The sequence below is a fragment of the Amphibalanus amphitrite genome, unplaced genomic scaffold, assembly GCF_019059575.1.
Source record: "Amphibalanus amphitrite isolate SeventyFive unplaced genomic scaffold, NRLGWU_Aamphi_draft 001075F_arrow, whole genome shotgun sequence".
Taxonomy (NCBI): domain Eukaryota; kingdom Metazoa; phylum Arthropoda; class Thecostraca; order Balanomorpha; family Balanidae; genus Amphibalanus; species Amphibalanus amphitrite.
The window spans coordinates 148,228-171,910 of record NW_024882569.1 but is presented as its reverse complement, the minus strand read 5'-3'; the positions used below and the strand labels follow the sequence as shown (position 1 = coordinate 171,910).

The window sequence follows — 23,683 nt, the reverse complement described above, 5'->3', positions numbered from 1 at the left end:
TTGACAAGCAATTTTATTTTCACTTACGCGAGCGCGTAAGTGAAACACTCCATTACACTAGCGCTAGTGTTAATGGAGGCACCCAGGAGCGCTCTCAATCCTTTGAAGTTAATGGCCATTATTGATACTTTTATGAACCATTCATTATCAAACTGGAGTCGGTTAAAGTATACCGAAATTCGGTCGTTATTTACACAGGTCGCTGCACATAAATTCCTTTCCACTCATGGTGTAAGTCAACATAACGTTATTGCATTTCTTTCGAAAATTGTCTCTGTTGCTGATATCCTCGTCTGACAATGCCTTTGTTATTATTGAGTTGCAACGAGTGCTCTTCTTACCCTACTGTAGTACCTACATTTGTCAAGGGATCTACATTTGTAAAGTGAGTCATTCTAGTTACATTTGTAAAGGGATGTAGTTATCAGCAAAGGCGCGTTCAGTTAAAAAAAAATGAACCGCAAGATATTTATGTGGGCTGTATTTTACGTACTTCATTCAAGTAGCTTGCGCCAGCTGGCTCATACATAATACTGCACCATTCCCCACATGCCGCGTTGCCCTGCCCCCCCCCCCTCGCCAATCATACCCCACTGAACTTAGACCACCGCTCTACTGACCCCCGTGCCTGCCGATTCAGAGTGAACAACACCATCTTCGGCGGTGTGATGGAGCTGCCGCTGAGCCGACACCAGATGGACGAGTTCTGCGCCAGCCTGTTCGCGCGGCTGCAGTGCTGTCCCGCGCTGGTGGCCCCCACCCGGCACCCGGCGGACGCGTGTCCGCACCGGTGTCGGACCACGCTGCGACTCGCCCAGCAAAACAGCAGGTCAGTGGTCACTGTTCAGTACCCTCCGCCCAGCAAAACAGCAGGTCAGTGGTCACTGTTCAGTACCCTCCGCCCAGCAAAACAGCAGGTCAGTACTCTGTACCCAACAGGATAGCAGGTCAGTATCCTGCTGCCCGGTCAGTAGTCAGTGGTTAGTGGAATAGCATATCATAAGTCAATGCCCGGCTGACCAGAAGATCAGTATCCATTGCCCAGTCAGAACCTAGCCTGCAGGGCAGGGCAGTATCCACCGTACGGCAGAGCAGCAGGTCACTACTCTGTATCCAGCAGGTCACTACTCTGTATGCAGTAGACCAACAGGGTAGCAGGTTAGTACCCATTAGCCACTTCTCGGCAGACTGTCAGGTCAACAGTGTCCGGTAGGCATACTTTTTATGAGATAATGCACTTTTCATGCCGCTTGCACACCGTGAATCGCTAATGCCCAGAGTGAATTTTTACCAGAACGACAGCGCTGCTGTAATGAAGAGCATCATCCATAGTCAGCTTTAGTAAATCAATGGGCCATATCTGAAACCATTAGTCTACCTGTCTATCTGTCGGTAGGTATGTCTGTCTGCTTGTCTGTCTGTGTCTGCGACGTAAAGTGATCCCGTGTCTGATACTCCCGCAGTCCGTGCCTGTTTGCCTGTCGTCTGTCTGTGTGTACTCTGTCGTCTGTCTGTCTGTCTGTCTGTCGTCTGCCGTCTGTCTGTCGGTTGTCTGTCTGTCTGTCTGCCGTCTGTCTGTCTGTATCCGTCCATGTCTCACCATCCGCGCCCGTGTGTCTGTTGTCTGTCTGTCTGTCCGCTATCTCCGTCTGTCCGTGTCTGTATCACTCACCATCCGCGCCCGTGCTGTCCGGCAGGTCGGTGGATCTGCCGCCGGGTGAGACGGGGCCGGCCCTGCTGCGGGAGCGACTGGGACCGGCCAAACGGGCGCGGCCCGACTACCTTCATGCTCTGGAGCCGCCCACCCGGCGCCGACGGGGCAGGTCAGTCGGTCAGGGGACGCGTCAGTCGGTCAGGGGACGCGTCAGTCGGTCGGGGGGGGGGGCGTCAGTCGGCCACGGGGCGCAGGCGTCGGCCGGGTCAGTCAGGGTTACGGGTCGCGTGGGTGAGGTCACAGGGCACAGGGTCGCGGGGATGGTCAGGTCACGGGATATAATTCACAGGGTGGGTTAGGTCACAGGAATAAATTCCTGCCGGGTTAGAGGCGTCAAGTAAACGGGTGCAGTGAAGGCATTAAGATGAATTCGGTCGCTGAAAAGAATAAGTTGTAGTTACAACTTATCCAACCCATCGAAAATTATAAGCTCAGATATAAGAATATGGAAACGAGCCACATATGACCCCGCATAGGTCGTAGGTGTGTGCCATGTTTCGGGTCAAAGCGTCATTTGGCCAGGGGTCGCTCGGGAGAGCCGGTTCAGCAGGCAGCGGCCGGTGGTCGGTCCATGTGTCTCTTGACTCGTCTGTTCGTCCAGCGTCGCGCGGCCTCCCCGACCTGCGGCCGGCCCGCGCGGCTCCCCGGTGAATGCGGTCATTAGCCGCCGGTCGCCATGATTGCCGCCTGCTGATTGGACAGCCATCTCCGCGGTTATCCGAGGGCGAAATCACGCGTCAGCTTATGCCGAACTGCGTGCTACGAGTTACCGAGGCAGCGGCACCAAACATAGGACTTTTAGCGTGTAATCACCTGCCTGGTGATTGGAGCATCACTAATGGAGGCCGTTTCTAATTGCTACATATGTGACGTCTAATGTATTGATAAAAATATCGATAAATATAGACATACAGCTCCATGGCTGACATCTGTGCGCTCGTACCATGCACTGGAAATGTTGGGGAGTATGTTTGTAGGTGTACATTTATGTAGGGGAGAGAGGAACAACATACCGCGTCCCAGACCCCCTGGCTGTCGGGCACTGGACGTGCCCGCGTGCCGATAATGACTTCCTGACCATTCCACGGCTGGTGCTCGGTAACCCACGTCCCGCTTGACGTGATTGCTCACTGGCTGGACAGCATGCGGTCACCAAGCCCGTTAACACTCTGGCATTGCGGAAAAACACTCTGAAAAAAACAGTCACGCGCTGATCACACTCCCCTTCAAGGTATCCCCGACCCGTGTGTTGCGCTGCCGGGTCAGCGGCTAGGGTGGCGTGCCGACCCGCCATCCCCTGATCACCGTCCCGTCCTCCGGGATCCGGCCGGTACTGGCACGGGCTGGCTGTGGTCGAGTGGAAGGTGACGGTCCGGGTCGGACTGTGGTAGCGTGATCCGCCACTGTTGAGGGACGTAACGACCGGCGAGCTCACGAGAGGGACATGGTTGGACTGGTAGCGGGCTGCGTGGATATGAGCACGATGCACTGCGCGATGCGCACACCCTTAGGCAGATCGGATTGGGCATAATTTGATGAGATGAAGGTGGACCCAGTTGTGCATTTTTGGGCAGGTTATGTAACGCTTTTGTGGAATTTGCTTTGTTTCATGATGAGTCATTTTAAATCCAACATATTTTAGGAAATCCAAATTATGCTGCTCGGATACGACATTGGTCATTTCGGTCCATTCGGGTTTGGCCCAGTCAAGTCTGGTTCGTTCCGATCCGGTCCGACGGGGTCTGGTCCGGTCGGTTCTGGTCCTCTCTGATGATGTCGGGTCTGGTCCGGTCCCTACTGTCACCGATTGCGTCTCGGTGCGCCGATATGGGGCTTCTGGCGCCACAGTACGGGGAGACAGTCGCGGAAAGGTCACGATAGGGCTTCACTGACTCAACGCCCGGCTGTCCCGTCAGGTTTCATTAGCACAACTGACCTGAGGCCATTGCGTCCCGTCAGTCCCAACTGGTTGTGCAAGCGTTGCTGGGACGTCAAGTTACACTGAAAATACGGATCTAAAGCTGATTAGGCCGGTCGATTTTAGTGAGAAACCTGAACCCGGTCTTTTTTGTCAGGCGTCAGCCCTCATTGAAACATTAGCTGTACCGGTTTGCTGATATTTTGTGAACAGAGGGATCATGTTGCGATGTCAGACAGCCTAATATTACATGCTAATTGCTATGAGGTCTGGCTTTACTTTGAAATGTAATCAGCGTAAGAAGTGCACTTTAAAAGCTTGTTTCCGTTGCTGAGGCTGTAATCTCTCTAAACACGGTTCGACCGGTAGAACCGTATGCTGGGAACTATGGGAAAAGTTTGAGGTTGTTATTCGCAGCTGTTAAATAAGAAGCCTTTTATTGCTTGCCTTTTGCAATATTTATTGCGTGCCCCGTCAATTGATTACTATCTTTGCCGTAATAATTTCTGGTGGTGAAAAAATACTTTGTCATGCCAATGGTTTGTGTGGCTATTGTTCCGATTTCTCCCTGGCGTCCTGGCTATCGTATCTCTTCCCGGGGCTGTTTGCGATAAAACAGCGCGCTCTGGCAGGTATCTGATATGTGGCTCAACTATTAGTTGTCTCGCCTTTGTGGTCTTGCTGCCCCATATCTCTCAGCTGTGGCTCAGTCGTCTCTTCTGGCTGCGTCTCGGACATGCTATGACCTCTTCTAAGATTCACTAGGGGAACGTCAGACGTCACGTCACGCCCGTCGTTTCCGGCTCATCCCACCCCTCGTTCATGACTCATCGGTCATATACATTGCTCCTCTCTCCGATTTAGTCGTTTTTTATCTCAATTGATGCTCAGCTCAGCCGTTTTCTACTCAGCAGACCACAGCTGATCTGTCATTTGTCTGTACCTACTATACATATATCTCAGCCGTCCTTGGTCTCTACCCTGACACTTTGTCTCTCTCTATGCCTCGTCTCAACTCTCAAACCGTGCTGCTCAGCCGCTGTGCGCCTCCCCGCCTACTGTTCTGGGGCGGGCTCTAAGTTTAGCGTGTTGTCACACATACAGGCCGTGTTGGTCCGGCACACCAGCAGAGAATTCCAGATCAAACGCCGGCACCGAATCAGAAATGACCTCGGAAACCTGACGGCACAACGCCGAGGAGCAAAACATTTGAACTGGGATGATGATACCGCCTTCGGTGCTCGGCGCCATTTGCAGCCCTAACAGAGAGACTGATTTTGTTTGATCATCAGGGCAGCCCGATGCTTTATTAGGAGACTTCGCTATTTTAAACTACTCTGTGTGATAGGATTTCGGCGGTCCTGGGCGATTGTCATGCCTATGCGATTTGCTATAGCAGGAGTTGGAAATAATTTGGTTTAATCCACCGATTGAGTAGCCCTATTCAATCTCATTTGATTTGAGGTGGATTGACCCATAAATTAACCCTCGCATGTGTAGGGGGGTCGGATGGACCCCCCCCATGGTTTTTCGCGAATAACTCGCGTAAAAAGCGGCCGATCGCGACGAAATTTTCAGTACCCTCGCATTGATCAATTTTACACCTACCCTGAAAATTTCATGACCCTGACCCAAATGACCTTTGACCTGTGACCTCTTTTCCGAGACCATGTTTGGCCGGAATCGCGATTTCGCGTATGTCGGCTCGCACTAGCCGCGTGTTTGCAAGCTTTTCGTGGTTTCAAACGTTCAAACATGTGATTTGATGTTACTCCCGTGTGTGTCAAGGTCACCTGAAGGTCAGGTCAGGTCACTGACCTTTGGTGACCTCGGGTGACCTCGGGTCACTTTTTCGAGTTTTACATGTTTCTAGGCTAGTTTTTGGAGCTGAATTCGAATTTAGCAACCATTTGAACATTTACGAAGTAGTTTTGGTGACTTCGTAACATGTTACGAAGCTGTCAGAGGCGGTTGACACGTACTACGAATACCCGTCACGACGCCTACTGGTTGACCTGACCTGACCTGACCCGACCTGGTCTAAATGCTTCAAGACATCATCTGTGATCAAAACTAACACGATATTCGTGATCAGCACCCCGAAAAACCCCTTAGCAGCCACACTTTACGACTTTCTAACAGGTCCCGATTTTCCCGACTTTGGGTCATTGACCTGACCTGGAAGGTCAACCAATGACCTAGGACCTTAAAATTGGGTATCATCGGCTTCCTCTCGTCACGGGCAACACGCTCGTTTTTTCCGCGAAGCTCTAGCTCGATCAGGGGCCAAACGGCAAGGGGGGGTCCAACCGACCCCCCCCCCCTACACATTAGAAGCTGGCAAACGCCGCACACATGCGAGGGTTAATATCAAGTGATCTGCGAGTAGCATTGAATTGGATATCATAGATTGTCTAATATTCATCTGCGGTTTTTTGGTAATATGATTTAATAGCTGCAACTGTAAGACAATGATACCGGCAATTTACCATACCCCTAAAGTCGAATCATGATCAGTCATCACGTTGTTGTAGCGGTTTATTTACTTGTTACATTCGTAGAATAGTTAGTTTGATCTGAAGATTATATTGTCCAGGTCAAGGCCGTTTTGCGCGGAATTCCGTTACATTATGTGAATCCGCTTTGTGTCGTGCTGTTGTGGAGAGCTCGCAGAAATGCTGTGTCCGCAGTAGATTCTCGTTTCCCAGGGAATGTCTCCTCAAATCAGGAGTCTATTGAGTCGGTCGAGCGGTGGAACTTGGCGAGCTGCGTGTGCAACTTGCTGGACCACCGTCTTAGTGAGATCTCAATAGAACAGTTAATCGGGTGACCTACCCCCGACAAAACAGTCGGTTCGCGGAGATCTCCCTTCAATAAAATTGTTCATTCGGTGAGTTCTGCTCGATAAAAGAAACTGGGTCAAATAAACTTGAAGCAAGAACGACAAAATCGTGCATCAATATTATTGCAGCTGCTTTATAAACCAGCGAATTGATAGAACACTACCGCATAGCATTAAACATTTCCGTCATCTGCTATGAGCGTAGCGGAACCCAGCTGAAGCTTAACTGTTCTTGCTGAGCGGCACTAACCATTACCGCCTCCGTCTCGTCTCTCCAGTCCTCACTCGTCCGTGCGCTGTCCTTCGACTGCAGCCGATCGTCGTCTACTGCGGGACTTAACTGGAGCCTGCTTTTCTACTGGTTGTTGACGAAGGCCTGCAGTAGTCTGAAAAGACAACAGAGCGGGCGGATGGACTCGCGGTTTGACGCACCGCTATCGTCGCCTGGTGACTCCTCCCTCGGCCCTCCCTGTCCTCCCAAGGATCGACCGACCCCGGAGTGACGCGCCGGCCGGCGCGACCGTGATGCCCCGACTGATCCGCGTTGGCTTCGTTTTAGCTCCGTTTCGCTTTTTGTTGGACTGCCGGGTGACGAATGGCCGTGGCCTGGCCGGTCGCTCTGCGATCGTCCGGGGAACAGCCGACGGTGCCTTGTTGAAGGGGGGAGGGGGGAGGGCGGGCCGATCCGGCCGCCGCGGACCACCGCCAGCGGGAGACCGGCGCTTGGCGACCGGTCTCCTGACCTCGGCTCATTGGCACCGAGTGCCGTGCCGCGTAGGCAGATGAGAGCGCCGGCCATCGGTCTTTTGCCTCTCCCGCCGCCGCCGGCGTCCGGTCGCCACGCGCCCCTGCCCCGCCCCAGCGTCTCAGCGGATGACAACTGACCACAACAAGCGACGACAGCCAGCCCGGAATGGCCAATGGGCCGTGCTATCGCGCCACTCCTGCAGAGGCTCCCATTCTGACGGTATCTGGCGGGGACGGGCCGTCCAGCCGCCCCCGGCCTTCCCGATTGGGGTGTGACGCGACGGGACGGCAGCGGCGGCCGACAGTCGACACTCGGCGGCCGGCGGAAAGTTTGACGGCTCGTCCGACAGCCGCGTCCGGCCGGATGACAGAGCGTTCAGTGGCGTGGAGTAAACAGTCGCCCCGCCGTCCGGGACGGAGTCGCGCCGGGCGCCGGGGTCGCCGAAGGTCTTCCCGAACCGAGGTCGTTATCGGCCGTCGAAGACCCGAGGTCGTTGAATTAAAGTATAGAGCTTCACAGAGCCACTGCCCGCTGAGGGTTCGTTAGAAGCGCCACTGGTGCAGTGTATGACAGTTCAATGGGCTTCTGATTCTTACCGACTTTTTGTCGTGCTAATCACTTAAAGTGCATCAGGCTAAAACATCCCACACGTGGCGCTTCTAGGAGGCTCTAATGCATTTGTGGCTCTAAAATAGATGTCCAAATGCCACTTAGAATGCAATAATATTCCATCTGTCGGTCTGGACTGCGATATTAGCTGCCAGGTCGGCCATAATATGCGCTCCGGCTGCCGGGATGCCAGGGGCTGCGTCCGGCGGCGGTAGGCGCGTGGTCGGAGCGACGCGGTGGTCGGTCGGTCGGTCGGCTGGTCTGTCAGGCGGTCGGTCGGTCGGTCGGTCGGTCGGTTGGTCGGAGCGGCGCGTCGGTCTGTTTCCGAGACCGTTACCACATCAGGAGCCAGATCTTTCTGGCTGCGCTCGCCCAGTCAGACTCACACCTCGATCTGGCAGTGCTAGACCGATGGTTACGGGGCATAGGATCAGTTGGAAGTGTGATATTTTAAATCAATTTTTCTGCTTCGTTTGATAGATAAATAATGAACGCTGTTTTGTCAAATAAAGTAACTAACATAACCCTTCAGTCAACCTTGGCCTCTGATGGCCAGTTAAACTTCAAGTGCCAAACCCGTGGTAATCATATGCAGGAATATCTGCCTAATACTAATGTATGTATAAGACCGATGAGCCAGTATCTTTTATCTGTGTTCTCCCCCCTCCCCCGCAAAAAAATCGCGAGTCGTCCTTTATTTGATAGTTCTGCCGAGCATGTTTTTGTGCCAAGGTCGAAACTGGATTTGTTTAACGTTGGGGTTCAAAAGGCTGGGTAAGAACCGCATCCGCCATCAGACTGCAGCGTACCACGGTCTCTGCCTCTCCCCGTCCCACCCCCACACGCCCTTTTCGGAGGCACCGCGCTCTCAAAGGACCACCCACCATTCAGCCACCTCTGACGGCCTTTGTTAGTTTCGGGAGCCTATAATATGAGTCTTTACCTCTTGTCTGACGTACGTCTGTCCGTCTTTGTCTGTCTGTCTGCCCCCTCCTTCCTTCCCTCGGTCTCGTCATTCCTCGGTCCATTTCATCTGTGTGTTCCTCGCTCGGTCCGTTTCCTCCGTCTGTCCGTCCGTCCGTATTTCCTCCGTCCGTCGGTCCGTATTTCCTCCGTCCGTCGGTCCATATTTCCTCCGTCTGTTCGTCCGTATTTCCTCCGTCTGTTCGTCCGCATTTCCTCCGTGTCGGTTCAGACGACGACATGGGTGGTGGAAGCCGCCGTTGTCGACGTTCGATCGACGGCGTTTGCGGCGGCTCTCCTCTCCGGAACGGGCACCGGTGCGACGAGTGAGGTGCGGGTGACGGACAGTACGGTCAGACAGAGCTCTTTCTCTCCCAGCAATACTGACAGAGCGGGAACCGACCCGTTCCTGCGGCTGGTCTCACGGCACTGCTGTCTATGAGCGCAGTGCCTATACACGGCGCTGGTTTTCGTATTTCTGTTTCCTTGTGCTTTATTTGGCTTTTTTGATATCCGTTTCAGCTTATGCGATGTATTTCGATAGTTGTTCAAACTTTGCAAGCCGTAAAGTGGCCGTAACTCTTACTGGTCTCGAGAACAGCTCTTTCATCAGCTTGGGGAATAGTTGCACGGTGCATGCGCCATCAATGAAATAAAACAAAAGAATGCGAGCTGACATCCACTCTGATGCGAAACGAAGTAAGAACTTTTTTATCAATTCTTCAAACACATGTCGAAATATTACCACTCTGCATGAGCCTTTTGCCGTCCTGCAAACTGCTATTAATGGAATATGGATCCATTTCTAAAGAAACGCTCCGACGGCGTGAGTAACCTGTGTCTTGATGGCTTTCTATTCCTTTCAATCGCAGGAAGAAGGATTTTCGGGCTCCCTTCCTGGGTGCTTGATGAAAAGTTAGCGTTGCGAACTTATAATAATTGTTTGGTAGATTAACCCTCGCCCTGGCAGGGCATTTTTCATAACACGGCCTGGCAGGGGAGGGGGGTCGATGCGACCCCCCCTCGCGATTGGCTCCTATGGCACCTAGAAACACCAAATTTGGTAGGTAGGTGGGCCCCCTGGAGTTCCCGCCCCTGTGCAAATTTGGTTGCTCTAGGTCAATATTTAGGGGGGTTTTGGGGGGGTATAAATGTAAAAATTTCGCTAAAAACAGGTCAAAAGTTTTTCGCTTATAACTTTTGATCTAATTAAGATAGAGCAAAAAGAAAAGCACCAGTGAACTCAGCACGTCAAGGCGCGTCGAATGGTATACTTTTTTGCTTGCTTAAGTGTACTTAAAGTTTTTCTTAAATTTTAAGTAAACTTGAATTAATAAATTAAGTTAAAGTTACCCAAATTGCATCATATCGCATATCATTCGATTCGGCTGATCACCAGGAATACAATGATACTATTTTTTAAGCTCTAGCGTCATTATGTGCCAAGTTATTGGCAAAAACGTCATTTGACCTCAGTTGACCTCATTTGACCTGACCCATGGATAAGTACACCAAACAAAGAAGCACCAAGTGACCTGCTGTTAAGTACTGTGGTTTCAAAGCACAAAAGTGATAGAACGAAGCGGATATCTCCAGTATTTTCCGAATTTAGTATTTCCCCATAGGCTTAACATTACGACGTAATGACCTCTAACTGACCTCAGGCCAGTGACCTCAAAAAACCCGAACTATATGTTATACAACTCGGTGAACTTAGCACATCCTGAAAGTTTGAAGGAAATCAGTGCAAAACTGTGAGTTGGACAGGTGTGAAAAGGAAATTGGAATTTGACCATGACCTTGTACCGGTTTTTCTGACCTGGTGACCTGACCCAAGGTCACCCGGACCTGAAATTTTCAGGTCATATGTAAAAAGGTTGCCCCATAGGCTGTGCCAAATTTGGCGGCGCTGCGCGCCGCCGTTTTTACGCTATCTTCGAAAAATCTTAGGGGGGGTCGCATCGACACCCCCCCCCCCTGCCAGGGCGAAGGTTAAACTCAGGCTAACGGTTTGGCGCCCAGATGTGATGAATAAACTTTTGGATGGGCCATTTTCTATTGCTGGTCGTTTTCTTTCTAATAAGCTTAAAATTCTTAAAGCTGTGAAATTAGCCACTGTCGCATTTCGCGGAACGTTCAAAATTAGGTTACTTTGCATTTAATATGAGAGAACTAATCAGATACTTTCTTCTCATATTTGGACATTTCTTTATTAGTCTCCTCGGTGGCCAATAAGCATCGGGACTTTATTTGGTGAAAGAAAGGCGAACGTTTGCTACAGAATATAGATATTAGATATTCGGCATTTATTTACAGCTGTTTTGTGGCTATTCTACGAAATGAGTGCTAGGGACTTTTCGTTGGAGGCTATCATAGGGATTTATCGCAGTGTGGATAATCCGCAAAAGAAGGCAAATTTTATAATAGAGACGAAAGGGTGACAATGTCTGGCGACTATTGTGAGCTATGTCGTCGATATCTTCATGAAGCTGGACAGACCAATACGGCCCATCTTCCGGTCGCCTGGGGCCGAACTCGCTGAGCCGGGGAGCGGGGGTGGACCGATCCGAGACGGGAGGGTGGCACAGTGACGTATCGGACCGGCCCGGTCCGAGCCGCCCGCCGAGATTAACGGCGCCTTGTCAAAGTTCCACCGCGCTAACTGGGCGGCCAGGCGACACGGCTTCCGCGGAGCGTCGCCATTCTGCAGCCAGTTGATAGACGAAATCGCGCCATCAATTTTAGGGGTCGATGATGCGGTACTCGAGAGTGAAAACCACAGTGATGTGGTTTTCTGAATAGGGGTTGCAGATATGCCGTGCATGCTAAGTTTTGATTGGCGCATGATTGGTTTCCCGTCATCACGAGCGATGCGATCGTTTTTTTCCTCAACGTTCTAGGTCAATCAGGGTCGAACGGTTAAGAGAGGTTTAGTCCCCCGCGCGTTAGCGGCTGTGAAGAGTCCTGCACGGGCGAGGGAATGGCGCACACGGCCTGTTCTCACTACCGTGGGCCCTCTGAATAATTTTTTTTTATAAATTTAGTCCGAACCTTTTGATAGGAAGGATTCACAAGGACAGAACCACCGCTAAGCGAAGCTTGTTGCGGTGACCCTGCCCTCTACCCTCCGATCGCGCAATTCCAGTTCTATGGCAGAATTTAGAGTCCAAAGTTTAACGTGCGCACATAGCCGCGCACGGCCGGTCCCCTCACTGACTTCGCCTGGCTACGGCCTGCCACGAACCGCAACCATCCCTGTCAGGAGGCCCATAAATGTCAAGCGCCCGTCGCGCTTCGAACCCGGACTGTTATAACCGGGAACGCGTGCTCTCACCACGCGGAGTCCAACGCTCTACCAACTGAGCTACGGGACCGGCTCAGTTGAGCGGGAACCAAAACAACAGGCTAGGCTGGATGAACTGCTCGCAATTAGTGGTGAAATTGGAGTTGAGCTGTAAGCCAGTGAGCCCTGCGAGCCGACGAATGGTCGGAGATTTTCCATTTTTCCTTTTTCGTTCATTGCGATTTACCTGCTTGAGTTGGCTAATGTAATAGCACATATTGTATCCCTTTCGCTTGCGTAATGGATTCTGACCTTTGCAGATTACATCTCGCTAAGTGATGCCATAGAAATGCTAGCCGGTTATGCCGGACATCACGCACAGCGCCTGCATGGAGACGGCTCGCTCCCTTGTTGGCCGTTCACTGCAGCGGTGACGGCTATCGGTGTCACTCAAGCGACCGACACTAGCTGCCGTCAATTCATCAGCGCACCGGTAACTCAGCGGGAATTTTCCACGCCTGCGGCGATGGATAATTTTCCTGTCGGCAGCTGAGTGGTCGTGACTTCCGGCCGATCGGATCATCGGGCGAGCTTCGTCTCATCTCCCAGGTCGAGCGGTGCTTTCAGCGACCAGCTGAGACTAGTTTGCTACCTATCGGTCTCAGCTCTGCCTTTCAAATGCTGCCAAGGCCCTCAGAATGGGCGCTGGGCCTTCTGAATGAGCGCCACTGGCCGATGAATTCCTAGCGCCTCCTCTCCTCCCCCCTTCCCCGTCCAATCATCATCAGCAGTGCCTTCGGAGGCCGATGTCTTCCGGCCCTGGTCCGGCTGTTATCGGTTCCTTTTGAGACCAGCTGAGACGTCTGTAGCCGCCCCAACTGTGCCTCAAGAGAGGGTCACCGTCGCTGTGGCGGCCCATGCCGGGCAGCTGTGCGGTGGGAATGGCCTGTCGGCCAGTGAGAGACCGACGTGATCCATCGGCGCACCTCACACAGCTGGTGCGGCACACTCGGCGGCGCCCGATCTCAGCGGGACGGCTCACGTCTAGAGATCTCTACCTACTCGTGGGTCGCGCTGAGGGTCGCACAGCCCGCGCAGAGGTCGGCGGTTCGGAGATTGTCCATCCAGCAGGCCCGCGTCAAGTAACAAATCGCAGCACCCCATCAGACATGTTACAAGAGTAATTTCAACAGCCTTCAAACATAGCAACCAATTTAAACTTTTGAGCGGGCGAATTACCCGCCAGACCATCGCGCCAGTTCGAAGTTAGGAAACTCTGCTACGCTAGTACAGTCCACTTCTAAAATGTTTTCTTTGCAGTATTGCGTTTCGCTACAAGTATGACACTCACGCAGTAAAACGGTTCATTAAGCAACAGAAATTAAAAAAGAAAAGAAAAATTAGCGTCATCTTGCTTCCTTACGTAACTTTCCAAGCAATCTTCTCTGCCGAGAAGACAGCAGAAAGGGATTGTGTATTTCCTACCACGAATGACTGAAAAAAGCACTGCATTAGGTAGTTTTATCTCTAGGATGCTTGTAGTTTAGGATAATATTAGGATAACTAGCTACTGGTGCTTGAGGTTTATACCTGGAATAAATCTTTCGCCGCACATTTTGTCTGCGATCTTAATTTGTTTTGTTTTGTTGGCTGACACCTCTTGGTCTCTTGAGATTCATTTTAGGGTCATGAGCTGTGAGGATAGGGGTGAGACAATGGACTCAGTCGACCACCGACTGGTGTACCGCATTGGACGAGCTCATTGGGACGTGTGTTCCGGTGGGACAGGTCACCCAGCCACCCAAACGGTCACCACGGAGGGATATGCTCCTATTGGAGTTGACCTATCACCAGTTCGTCTGGTGGGATGAGTGTTAGCCCAGACAATGTTGTCGAATCAAAGATGCGAATGGGCTAGTCTTGAGATAGGTATTCAGCGTACTGTGATGCATGTCCGTACAACTACAGTTACTTCCAATGGTGTGTATCGAGTCGTCATCAAAGAATTCAGGGAACGAATCTGCCACATCGTTCACTATCCATTCATCCGGGTAAACTCGTTCAACATCCATTATTGTCTGAATTGACAATATGCTAGGCAAACTATGCTTTCAGTCGGGTCGACAGTCCAGCGCCTGACAGCACAGGTCTCCTGTTTGCTCTCCGTTATTACTGTGTATGTGTGTTTGCGCCGGCAGGCGGCCCAAGTGGCTGGACGAGGCGGGTGGGGAGAGAGCGGCGGCGGCCCCGCGGAAGCCGCCCTCGCCCAAACCCGACCGGCCGGCGCTGTATCAGGTGGCTCTGGAGAAGAGCCCGCGGCTGTGGGGCGCCACCGACCTGGCCCAGTACCTGAGCACTACCGAGTGCGCCCACCTGGTGCCCAGTCTGCTACAGCAGGTGAGCTACCCTGGCTCCAAGTGAGCTAGCCTGGCTCCAGGTGTGCCACCCGGCCCCGGGTGAGCTACCCCGGCTCCAGGCGAACCACCCTGGACCCAGATGAGCTACATCGGATCCATATGAGCTATTCCGACCCCAGATGAGCTAGCCTGACTCCAAGTGAGCCACCTCGGCCCCATGTGAGTTACTGCGACCTCAAGTGAGTTACTCTGGCCTCAGGCCTCCATAAGACGAGTTGCCACCACCCAGTTTCCCTGTTTACGTACAGGCCGATGTGTGTGAATTCCTGAAATTCCCGACGTGGCCAGAAAAGCCGCTGAATTCCCTGATGCCACCAGAAAAGCCGTTGTCGCAGAGTAAACAGCGCCGCTGCGGTGGTGGGAATGACACCACGCAGCGCACCGAAATTCCCGGCCGTGCGGCTGGAAAAACGCAGAGTCTGCCGTCCAAAACCTTCTCTCTCGTGAATTGGCTGCCCTCGAGTAATGGCGTACCTCAGAGATACATCTGTTACAGTTTTGTCATGTTCAGTGCATTGGGAAACAAAAACAGTCCAATTACCACTAAATCCGCGGAAATAAACCCCATGCCTTACCAGTACCTATTCCTAAAATCACACAAAATACCAAAGCTCCAAACATCAGTACCAAATTGGTATCAGTGTGATTGTAGCATAAAAACATGTTCCGAATGACATGTCTAATCTTTACCCGCTTTCCAGTCGTACCTGCCTGTTTGTATATGCATATTGTGCGTTTCTCCACACGTTTTCCCGTGTGTGTGCGGTCACCGGCATTCTCTCGCTCCTCCGTTGCCAGGAGCTGGACGGCGTGTCGTTCATGCTGCTGACGTGGTCGACGCTGACGGAGGTGCTGCAACTGAGCGAGCGCGACGCGCTGGCGCTGTGCACGCACGTGTCGCGCGTCAAGTACACCTACTTCACGGCGTTTAGCGGGTGAGCGCCGCACTGTGACTGGCTGTTAACGTGTCTCGGTGTCTCCATGGCTTTGTGCGCACGCCGTGTGGATCTATATGACTGGTAAGCGGAGTTCGCTGCCAGCGCCGCTCGCGTTGCAGGTATGGCCGCACGGTTTTATCTGCCAATCCGGGAACATCTCGGTGAGAAGTCTCCCGAGGGGTTCATCCAAGAGCGTGTACTTTAATAATGTAGTGGCTGTGGTGGAGACGACCCCGGTGCCAAGTCGCCGAGTGCGGCCCCGCGGGCGCCCCACGTGTGCGCTGGCGGCGGGCCAGTGCCCAGTGACTCTCCCCACGGTCCTGTCATGCGCCCCGATCTCATCAAACGTCGAGCCAGTGCTGATCATCCTCATCGCGTACTCATCTGGGACATAGAAATGGCAATAAATACACGTCGACTGAAAAGAATGACAGCTCCTTTTTATATCTCCATCTCACATCTGACAGAGATTAAGTGAAAAGTTTGCTTTCTCAAAATGGCAGAGATTGTCTCGAAATGGTCTCGAGAATCAGCGCAGCATTTAACTTTGCTCCGCTGCTGTCTGCCGTCGGATAGCATTTGTCATAATATGTAATTTCTCACAGCTGAAGGTTATGATGTACGGCCTCGTCACAGGTCATATTTCGGGTAGTATTGACCTAGCAATTAGAGCCCAGTCTCCATCCCGCCTCTAACTGTATCTATAAATTCCCGGGCAGTCAGCCTAGCCTATAATTGCTTACAATCTGACGGTCGGAACTTGGCAATTATTTTTCTGTGACAGCCCTGCGCTGATGGCCCTACGCACTGTTGAATCTGATATGCATCACGCGTGTGGATAGTTGTTTTTTAGGTGTGGAACTACCCCAAAATGATTCCAACTCAGTCGCCCACCCGTCAAAACACAACACTTTGTGTTCACGGATATTTATTGTTTACGATAAAGTAGCGTAAGTCGTATTTTTTTAGACGTGCTACGCCCTTTTAACATTTTAAGTCATATCATATGTATATATATGTTTTGACCAAGCCCTGGGGGTATCACTGATTGGAAAGGCTTTACAATTTATCTCGTGAAAATTCCACATCTCATGGACATTGCTAGACGCTGCATGCGAGCGCACAACGCTCAAAAGCTGTGGCACAATCCTCCGATACGCTTACCACCGCAGAACGGACGGCGCTTAGCTCATATACGCGTCGCGTTCAGTCCATAAACGCCTCAGCGCTCAGTTCATAAACTCCTTCTCAACAAACACAACGTGACGAACGAAGTTCAGAGTTCAGGCACACCCGCATGTTTGTGTTTCAGTGCCCGTCTCTGTTCGTCTCTTGGCCGGACGCCGTCCTTTATAATGATTGCGGCGTTTACGGGTCGGAAAGAAGTGAATTATTTGAGTGAGGACTGTAAGCAGGGGTGTCGATTTTTCAAAATGGTTGGGGGTGCTCAACCCCTGCACCGGGTGAAAGATTGTAGCTTTGCCATGGGGCACAACCGTACCTACAAGGCATGGTTGTGTATCCCCATAAGGTACTGATAATCCCGGGATTTCCACTAATATTTCCCAAAGGTTGAACGTTCTTCAAAATCATTCTGCTCGTCCTAGTACTTGGCTACCTCATTACATAAACATCTTTCCGAAAAAAAACGCGTACATTTGCCGGCAGCTCGGCAGCAGCCCCGACACCTCTGTAATAAGGTGACAGAAACCGATGACCGCGATTAGCACCGGTGCAGCAGCCCCTGCGGTCCGCAGGGGCGGACATTGCGCGGGAGGCAACGGTATAGCTACGAGGCTCTGGCGTTTATCAGACGATCACAATAATCGCTGAAAAAAATAACAGGTGATTGCAATTCGATATTTATGGGTTTACGATTTTCCTCAGTGGCGTAGCCAGGTGGGCCCGTGAGCCCCCCCCCCCCCCCCCCGCCCCATCAGGTTCAGGGGCCCATCGGATTATTCGGGCCTGAGGGGCACTGCGGCGCCAATTGGCCACTGAGGGTCCACGTTGGCTATATTTGGACTCAGAAGGGCCCCACAGGGCTCGTAAGAACACCTCATGGGCCCAAAAGTACTAACATTAAGATCTCCATAAGGGCCCCAATCCAGCCTCTGAGGGCCACTTGCCGGCCTCTGGGGGTCTTAACCGGCCTCTAGGGGGCCAGCTCTAGGAGCTGCACACCCGCCTGTAATGGCCCCACACCCATTTCTCTGAGGGCCCCTATAACGGCGACTGTGAGGGCCCTCACCGGCGCCCCTGAGCGCCACACCGGCGTCTCTGAGGGCCCCACACCCCTAACTCTGAGGCCCTATACCAATGCCTTTTAAAAACCCTACATGGGCGGTTCTGAGGGCCCTTGACAGTTACCAGCGACCCTGACGGCCCCACACAGGTGACACGGAGGGTCCCAGCGGCGTCTGAGCGCACCATGCCAGTCTCTGAGAACCCCACAAGGCTCCTGAAGGCACCGGTGACCTCTTGATATCTTCTTGTCGGCCTATGAAGGATCCGTTCCGTAACAGCAGTTCTGAGGGCCCAACGCGCGCCTGTGATGGCCCTAAACCAGTGTCTCTGAGAGCCCCCACACCGGCGCCTCCAGTCCGAGGGCCCCACATTGCCATATCTGAGGGCCCCACACTAGTGCCTCTTAAGGCCCTATATCGGCGGCTCTGAGGGCCCAACATCGTAGCTTCTGAAGGCCCCACAAGTGCGCATGTGACGGCCACCCTGCCACCGGTGACATTTGAAGGCCCCACACCGGCGACTCTGAGGGCCCCATCAGCGCCTGAGCCCGTTCCGGTCTCTAAAGATGACCCCACAGGGTTTCTGAAGGTACATACCACCGGCCTCTGATGACCCTTTGCCGGCCTCTGAGGGCCCGACACCCGTGTACGACGGACCCACACCATCTTTGCAACTTAACGTTTTTTTCGCCCTTCTTCTTAAATCTAAATTTTCTTTTCTTTACATCTTTATTTCATGCCTTGTAAATTGCGTAATTGTTTTATTTTTAGTAGTGAACTACTGCAGAACAATTATTTTCCTCAAGCAGAGTTATTGAGGGACAAAACCATTGGGGGTGCCCGGAAAACCATTGGGGGTGCTCATTTGAGCATTGGGGGTGCTGCAGCACCCCCAAAGGTATACAAATCGACACCCATGACTGTAAGACTATGTAAAACAAGTGCGCTCAGTATACTGATGTTTGTATACTCCTCGGCATGTAAACACATCTTATACGTATACACATACATACACTTCGTTCTCAGTTACGCACATAGTTGAGGCAGAAACGCATATACATACAGAGCCGGAATGAACACATGCTTCCGTTCATACCACGTCCGTTTTAGCTGCCAATGTGCCTCGTTCCTGAGGTTGATGAACATGCTCTGTTCAATATTCACATGTCGCCCATCCTTGTACGCCTCGAGCAGGGCGTGTTACACACGTACACAGCTGGCACCAGGGCCAACATTTGACGCACTCACATCAGCACCAATACAGCAATGACCCGAATCGTCCGATCCCGTCTACGCACCACACGACGAGCGCCCCCCCCCCCCCTCCCGATCTGGAACCCAACCACCGCTGCTACCGTATGCAGGCTGCTCTCCGACAGCCGGCCCGGCGGCGGCGTGACTGAGAGATGCGACACAGCGCGAACAGACAACACGCGGCTGCTCCGCTGCAGCCAGCGCTCTACACTCCCCTGTGCGGCATGGAGTCAGTGATTTGTCTATATGGGGATGAAGCCCCGCTCGTCGACCTGCCGTCCCTCCTCCCTCCCCTATCTCTCGGATCCGCTTACATCCAGAGCGGCAGAGTGCAGCGGCTGTGGCGAACAAACACTTCAGTCCTGGCGCAGCTATGATGTATCAAATTTATCCGATCGGCTTCCACGGCTGACAGAACACGGGAATAAACTTTAAACAAGTGTTTGCTTCTTGGTTAAGTAAACACGTATAAAGATAGACCTCTGTATACACAGGTCTATGATATAAAACAAAACAAAAATAAAAACCGTACTAGATGTTACATAAAAGGTTAACGAGTTCCGAACCTTTTCATTCGATGTCAGCAGCTCTCGGCAATATAATGTCAACGCATCCAAGTAGTTAGAGGTACGACATAACTCCTTGTATTTTATTTTAATATGAGTGCCATCTTTAACTCCAAGTGCTGTAGCTCATTGTTTGATGAATGCTAAAATGGGGGGTGCGTATTATCTTCAGAAATTTTGACGTTCCTTGGAGCACACATTATCTAGGTGGTTTTTATCAACTTCAAGTTGATTACTGAAAGGGAATGTCTATCAAGCTCAAAATTAACACAGTCAGCTTTTGGAGTGGGCATGAAAGTAACGTCAGGCACAGCACTGCGTCTTCATGCAGGGCAGGCATAGGCAGAATTTCGATGCGATTAGTGATGCTGTAGAGCGTCACACTTGCTACAAACATCTGTAGTCGGTGACTACCCCAATGAACATCCGTAGTTCGCGCATCCATTAGCATGAGCACGACAAATTGACTTGTCGGCCACGGGTCTCACAGTCACTGACATCGGCACAGCCCGACAAGCGTCTGTCAGCGGTCCCGGTCGCCGCTGCGCCGTGAACAGCATCGCGCCCATTTCTTATTGTCGCACAGGGGTGTCACCCGTGCACTAGTTGATGTTTGCTATTTTGTTACTCTCGCCAAGTCGTAGCCAGACATCCAGCTAACAAAAGAGCACAGTATTCTAGAACACAGTATTATTCTGACAAAGTTCATGCGCGTATCTTCAAGCTGGTGCTCGTGTCCGTTTTCCGACGTTGATATCCCCGTCGTGGTGATCCTCGTCATGATGTGGGTGACGCCGCCTGTCACGACTTGGGCACAGGCGCGAGATAGAACCATGGTTGGGGTACTGCGTGTGAGGTCCAGTCTCGGCGCGGGAAAGATTCATGGTTGGGGTACCGCTCGTGAGATCCAGCCCCGGGGACCAACTGCCGACTAGGTCGTGAAAGATAACCGCGGACGGGCGGCGTTCTGTCCTATATTGTCCCGTCCTGTCCACTCTGTTCTGCCTAGTCCCTTCCGACGCCGTAGAAGCACACGCCCGCAGCGGCTGTCTATCAGGGACGCTGTGCCCGCTCGGCTGCGCTCAGCAGTAACGACAGCAGCAGGATCGGCAGCATGGAGGCGACCACCATGGTCAGAGACCGTGCGGTCCGGCCCGGCGCCGCTCCGGACCGGGGGCACAGCTCTGAACCCACGTGGTACGGCTTGCAGGCCGGCTGGAAACAGAGAGTTCGGTTTATCATACACTGACACCGGTCAGGCCGGTAAGGCACGGTGACGTGATATCCGAAACAACATCTGGTCTGACAAGATCTGACAAGATCTGGTCATTTACAGTTTACACCGTCTGGTTTCAAGGAGAAATGTTAAATATCATATGTTTTGAAATTAAAGAATGGCTGAGCGTGTCTGTTCAGCATGCTTTCATATTGTGAAACAATTATATCAATGTCTATGTCCATCGATCAATGTGCTCACTAATGACACCACGTTATGCTCGAAGCTACGTGCAATCCGCAGGTATTGCGTGACGCCAGTGCGCAGTCGGCCATACCGTCAGTGTGGCGTCCCCGAAGCGGTCCAGGTACTGGTCGACGAACTCGGCACCCTCGCTGCTGCACAGCGACTGCGACATGGCCCGTGAACAGTTGGTGAACTCGTTGAAAGTACTGCAATCACGGACACAACACGGAACTGAGCGGCCAGACAGGGGTGCGACCGGACGAGCGCGGGATAAGATCGGAACGGTCGAACTTCAATGAGTTTCCGTTTCAGTGGGCGCCTCTGTTCCAGTGGGTTGGACGATGTCGATTGCAGAGTTTGGTGATGCCATTTTAGTGGTTGCGACACGGACGCTGGCCACTTACCAGCAGACCTGCGGCGATGGGTTACGATCCTCTCCTCGCTCGATGTGCGCCACCAATTTCTTGTAGAGGTGGCCGCAGTAGTTGTAGTCGATGGAGACCAGCCGCAGGCACGGCACGTGCTTCAGAAACTCTGCCGGCCAAAATTAATTACGCTGCAGATGGGGAAGAGGTCGGAAGATTACACACGAAACCGCGCCTTTTAATGAATGCACTTGGCAAGAGTTGTCACTCGTCTAATGTGACCTTTCAGTGGCAATGTCAACGGTTTCAAATACATATTTTAGCTGACATGTATTGCATTCACAAGTGAAATGCCACTCCGGTCAAAATAAATGGACCACCCGTTTCCACAAGGAATTTCAGGGCACTTCGTTCCCGTTGAAAATAATGGTCCCGCTCTGGACGCGATCGGGACGGGTCCTTATCGATATGTGCTCGTCTCTCATAGTCGTGTCGTCTGGTGCCGACGGCCCGGTCAAACGTCGAGTGCCCGGGCTCGCCAGCGGCCGTTCGGAGCGGCCACTCCATCTGATGGGTCGGCCGAGAGCCGCCTCGGTCGAGCGCGCTCCCTGGCCTGGCCGCGTCCGTCTCCGGAGCGGCCCTCCGACATGTCCGTCAAGACAGCCCATATTCAGCCCAGATTCAGCCCGGATTCAGCCCAGATTCGGGACACCTCCGATCAAGCTGAAACTCGCACACAATGTAGGCCATGACATGCCCAATCCACAGTCCAAGTCATTTGGTGGCACTCCCAGCCGTTTGACCTACAGAGGTCAGCAAAGGTCACGTGGCCCAAATTTGCACAGCAGATTGTGGCCCACCCAGTAGAGCTAGAGCGCTAAAAATGGCACCAATCGACTCTCCAGCATCTAATCTTACTTTCCCAGCACTCATTTGACCTCTCAAAGTCATGCGATGACCTAAGGTCATTTGTGGGCTATGTCAAAAATACACTTGCACAGCAGTTTTCGAGTAGAGGAATTGACCGAATTCCAAATCAAAGCACATCATCGGGTAGCCCATAGGCCGTAGTAACTTTCCTTAAAAACCGCTTCTCGATATGTGACCCCGTTTGACCTCGGCAGGTCAAAATGTGCAAATAAACGACACTCCATACGTCGCAGCCCGGATTCAGCCTAGATTCGGGACATCTCCGATCAAGCTGAAAAACGCACACAATGTAGGACCTGACATGCCCAATCCACAGTCCGAGTCATTCAGTGGCACTCCCAGCCGTTTGACCTACAGAGGTCAGCAAATGTCACGTGGCCCAAATTTGCACAGCAGATTGTGGCCCACCCAGTAGAGCTAGAGCGCTAGAAATGGCACCAATCGACTCGCCAGCATCTAATCTTACTTTCTCAACACTCATTTGACCTCTCAAGGTCATGCGATGACCTAAGGTCATTTGTGGGCTATGTCGAAAATACACTTGCACAGCAGTTTTCGAGTAGAGGAATTGACCGAATTCCAAATCAAAGCACATCATCGGGTAGCCCATAGGCAGTAGTAACTTTCTTTAAAAACCGCTTCTCGATATGTGACCCCGTTTGACCTCGGCAGGTCAAAATGTGCAAATAAACGACACTCCATACGTCGCAGCCCGGATTCAGCCCAGATTCGGGACATCTCCGATCAAGCTGAAAATCTCACACAATGTAGGCCATGACATGCCCAATCCACAGTCCGAGTCATTCGGTGGCACTCCCAGCCGTTTGACCTACAGAGGTCAGCAAAGGTCACGTGGCCCAAATTTGCACAGCAGATTGTGGCCCACCCAGTAGAGCTAGAGCGCTAAAAATGGCACCAATCGACTCGTCAGCATCTAATCTTACTTTCCCAGCACTCATTTTACCTCTCAAGGTCATGCGATGACCTAAGGTCATTTGTGGGCTATGTCAAAAATACACTTGCACAGCAGTTTTCGAGTAGAGGAATTGACCGAATTCCAAATCAAAGCACATAATCGGGTAGCCCATAGGCCGTAGTAACTTTCCTTAAAAACCGCTTCTCGATATGTGACCCCGTTTGACCCCGTTCGACTGCTGTGCAAGTGTATTTTCGACATAGCCCACAAATGACCTTAGGTCATCGCATGACCTTGAGAGGTCAAATGAGTGTTGGGAAAGTAAGATTAGATGCTGGCGAGTCGATTGGAGACATTTTTAGCGCTCTAGCTCTACTGGGTGGGCCACAATCTGCTGTGCAAATTTGAGCCACGTAACTTTGCTGACCTCTCTAGGTCAAACGGCTGGGAGTGCCACCGAATGACTCGGACTGTGGATTAGGCATGTCAGCACCTACATTGTGTGCGATTTT

At 52.1% G+C, this 23,683-nt stretch overlaps 2 protein-coding genes across 2 annotated transcripts in view; one reads left to right on the top strand and one right to left on the bottom strand.

Moving 5' to 3' along the window:
* Window positions 1-15,860, top strand: part of LOC122369815 — a 45,596-nt gene extending 29,736 nt beyond the window's left edge. The window contains exons 13-16 of the mRNA XM_043344852.1: window positions 641-829; window positions 1,698-1,823; window positions 14,276-14,474; window positions 15,293-15,860. Of these exons, the coding sequence (XP_043200787.1) occupies window positions 641-829; window positions 1,698-1,823; window positions 14,276-14,474; window positions 15,293-15,433 (655 nt within the window). The 3' untranslated portion in view covers window positions 15,434-15,860. The remainder of the gene's footprint in view (window positions 1-640; window positions 830-1,697; window positions 1,824-14,275; window positions 14,475-15,292) is intronic.
* Window positions 15,861-18,625: 2,765 nt separating this feature from the next.
* LOC122369818 overlaps window positions 18,626-23,683 on the bottom strand; it is a 33,543-nt gene continuing 28,485 nt past the window's right edge. The window contains exons 5-7 of the mRNA XM_043344861.1: window positions 21,365-21,494; window positions 21,052-21,166; window positions 18,626-20,713 (exon numbers count right to left, since the gene is read on the bottom strand). Coding sequence (XP_043200796.1) covers window positions 20,552-20,713; window positions 21,052-21,166; window positions 21,365-21,494 — 407 coding nt within the window. The 3' untranslated portion in view covers window positions 18,626-20,551. The remainder of the gene's footprint in view (window positions 20,714-21,051; window positions 21,167-21,364; window positions 21,495-23,683) is intronic.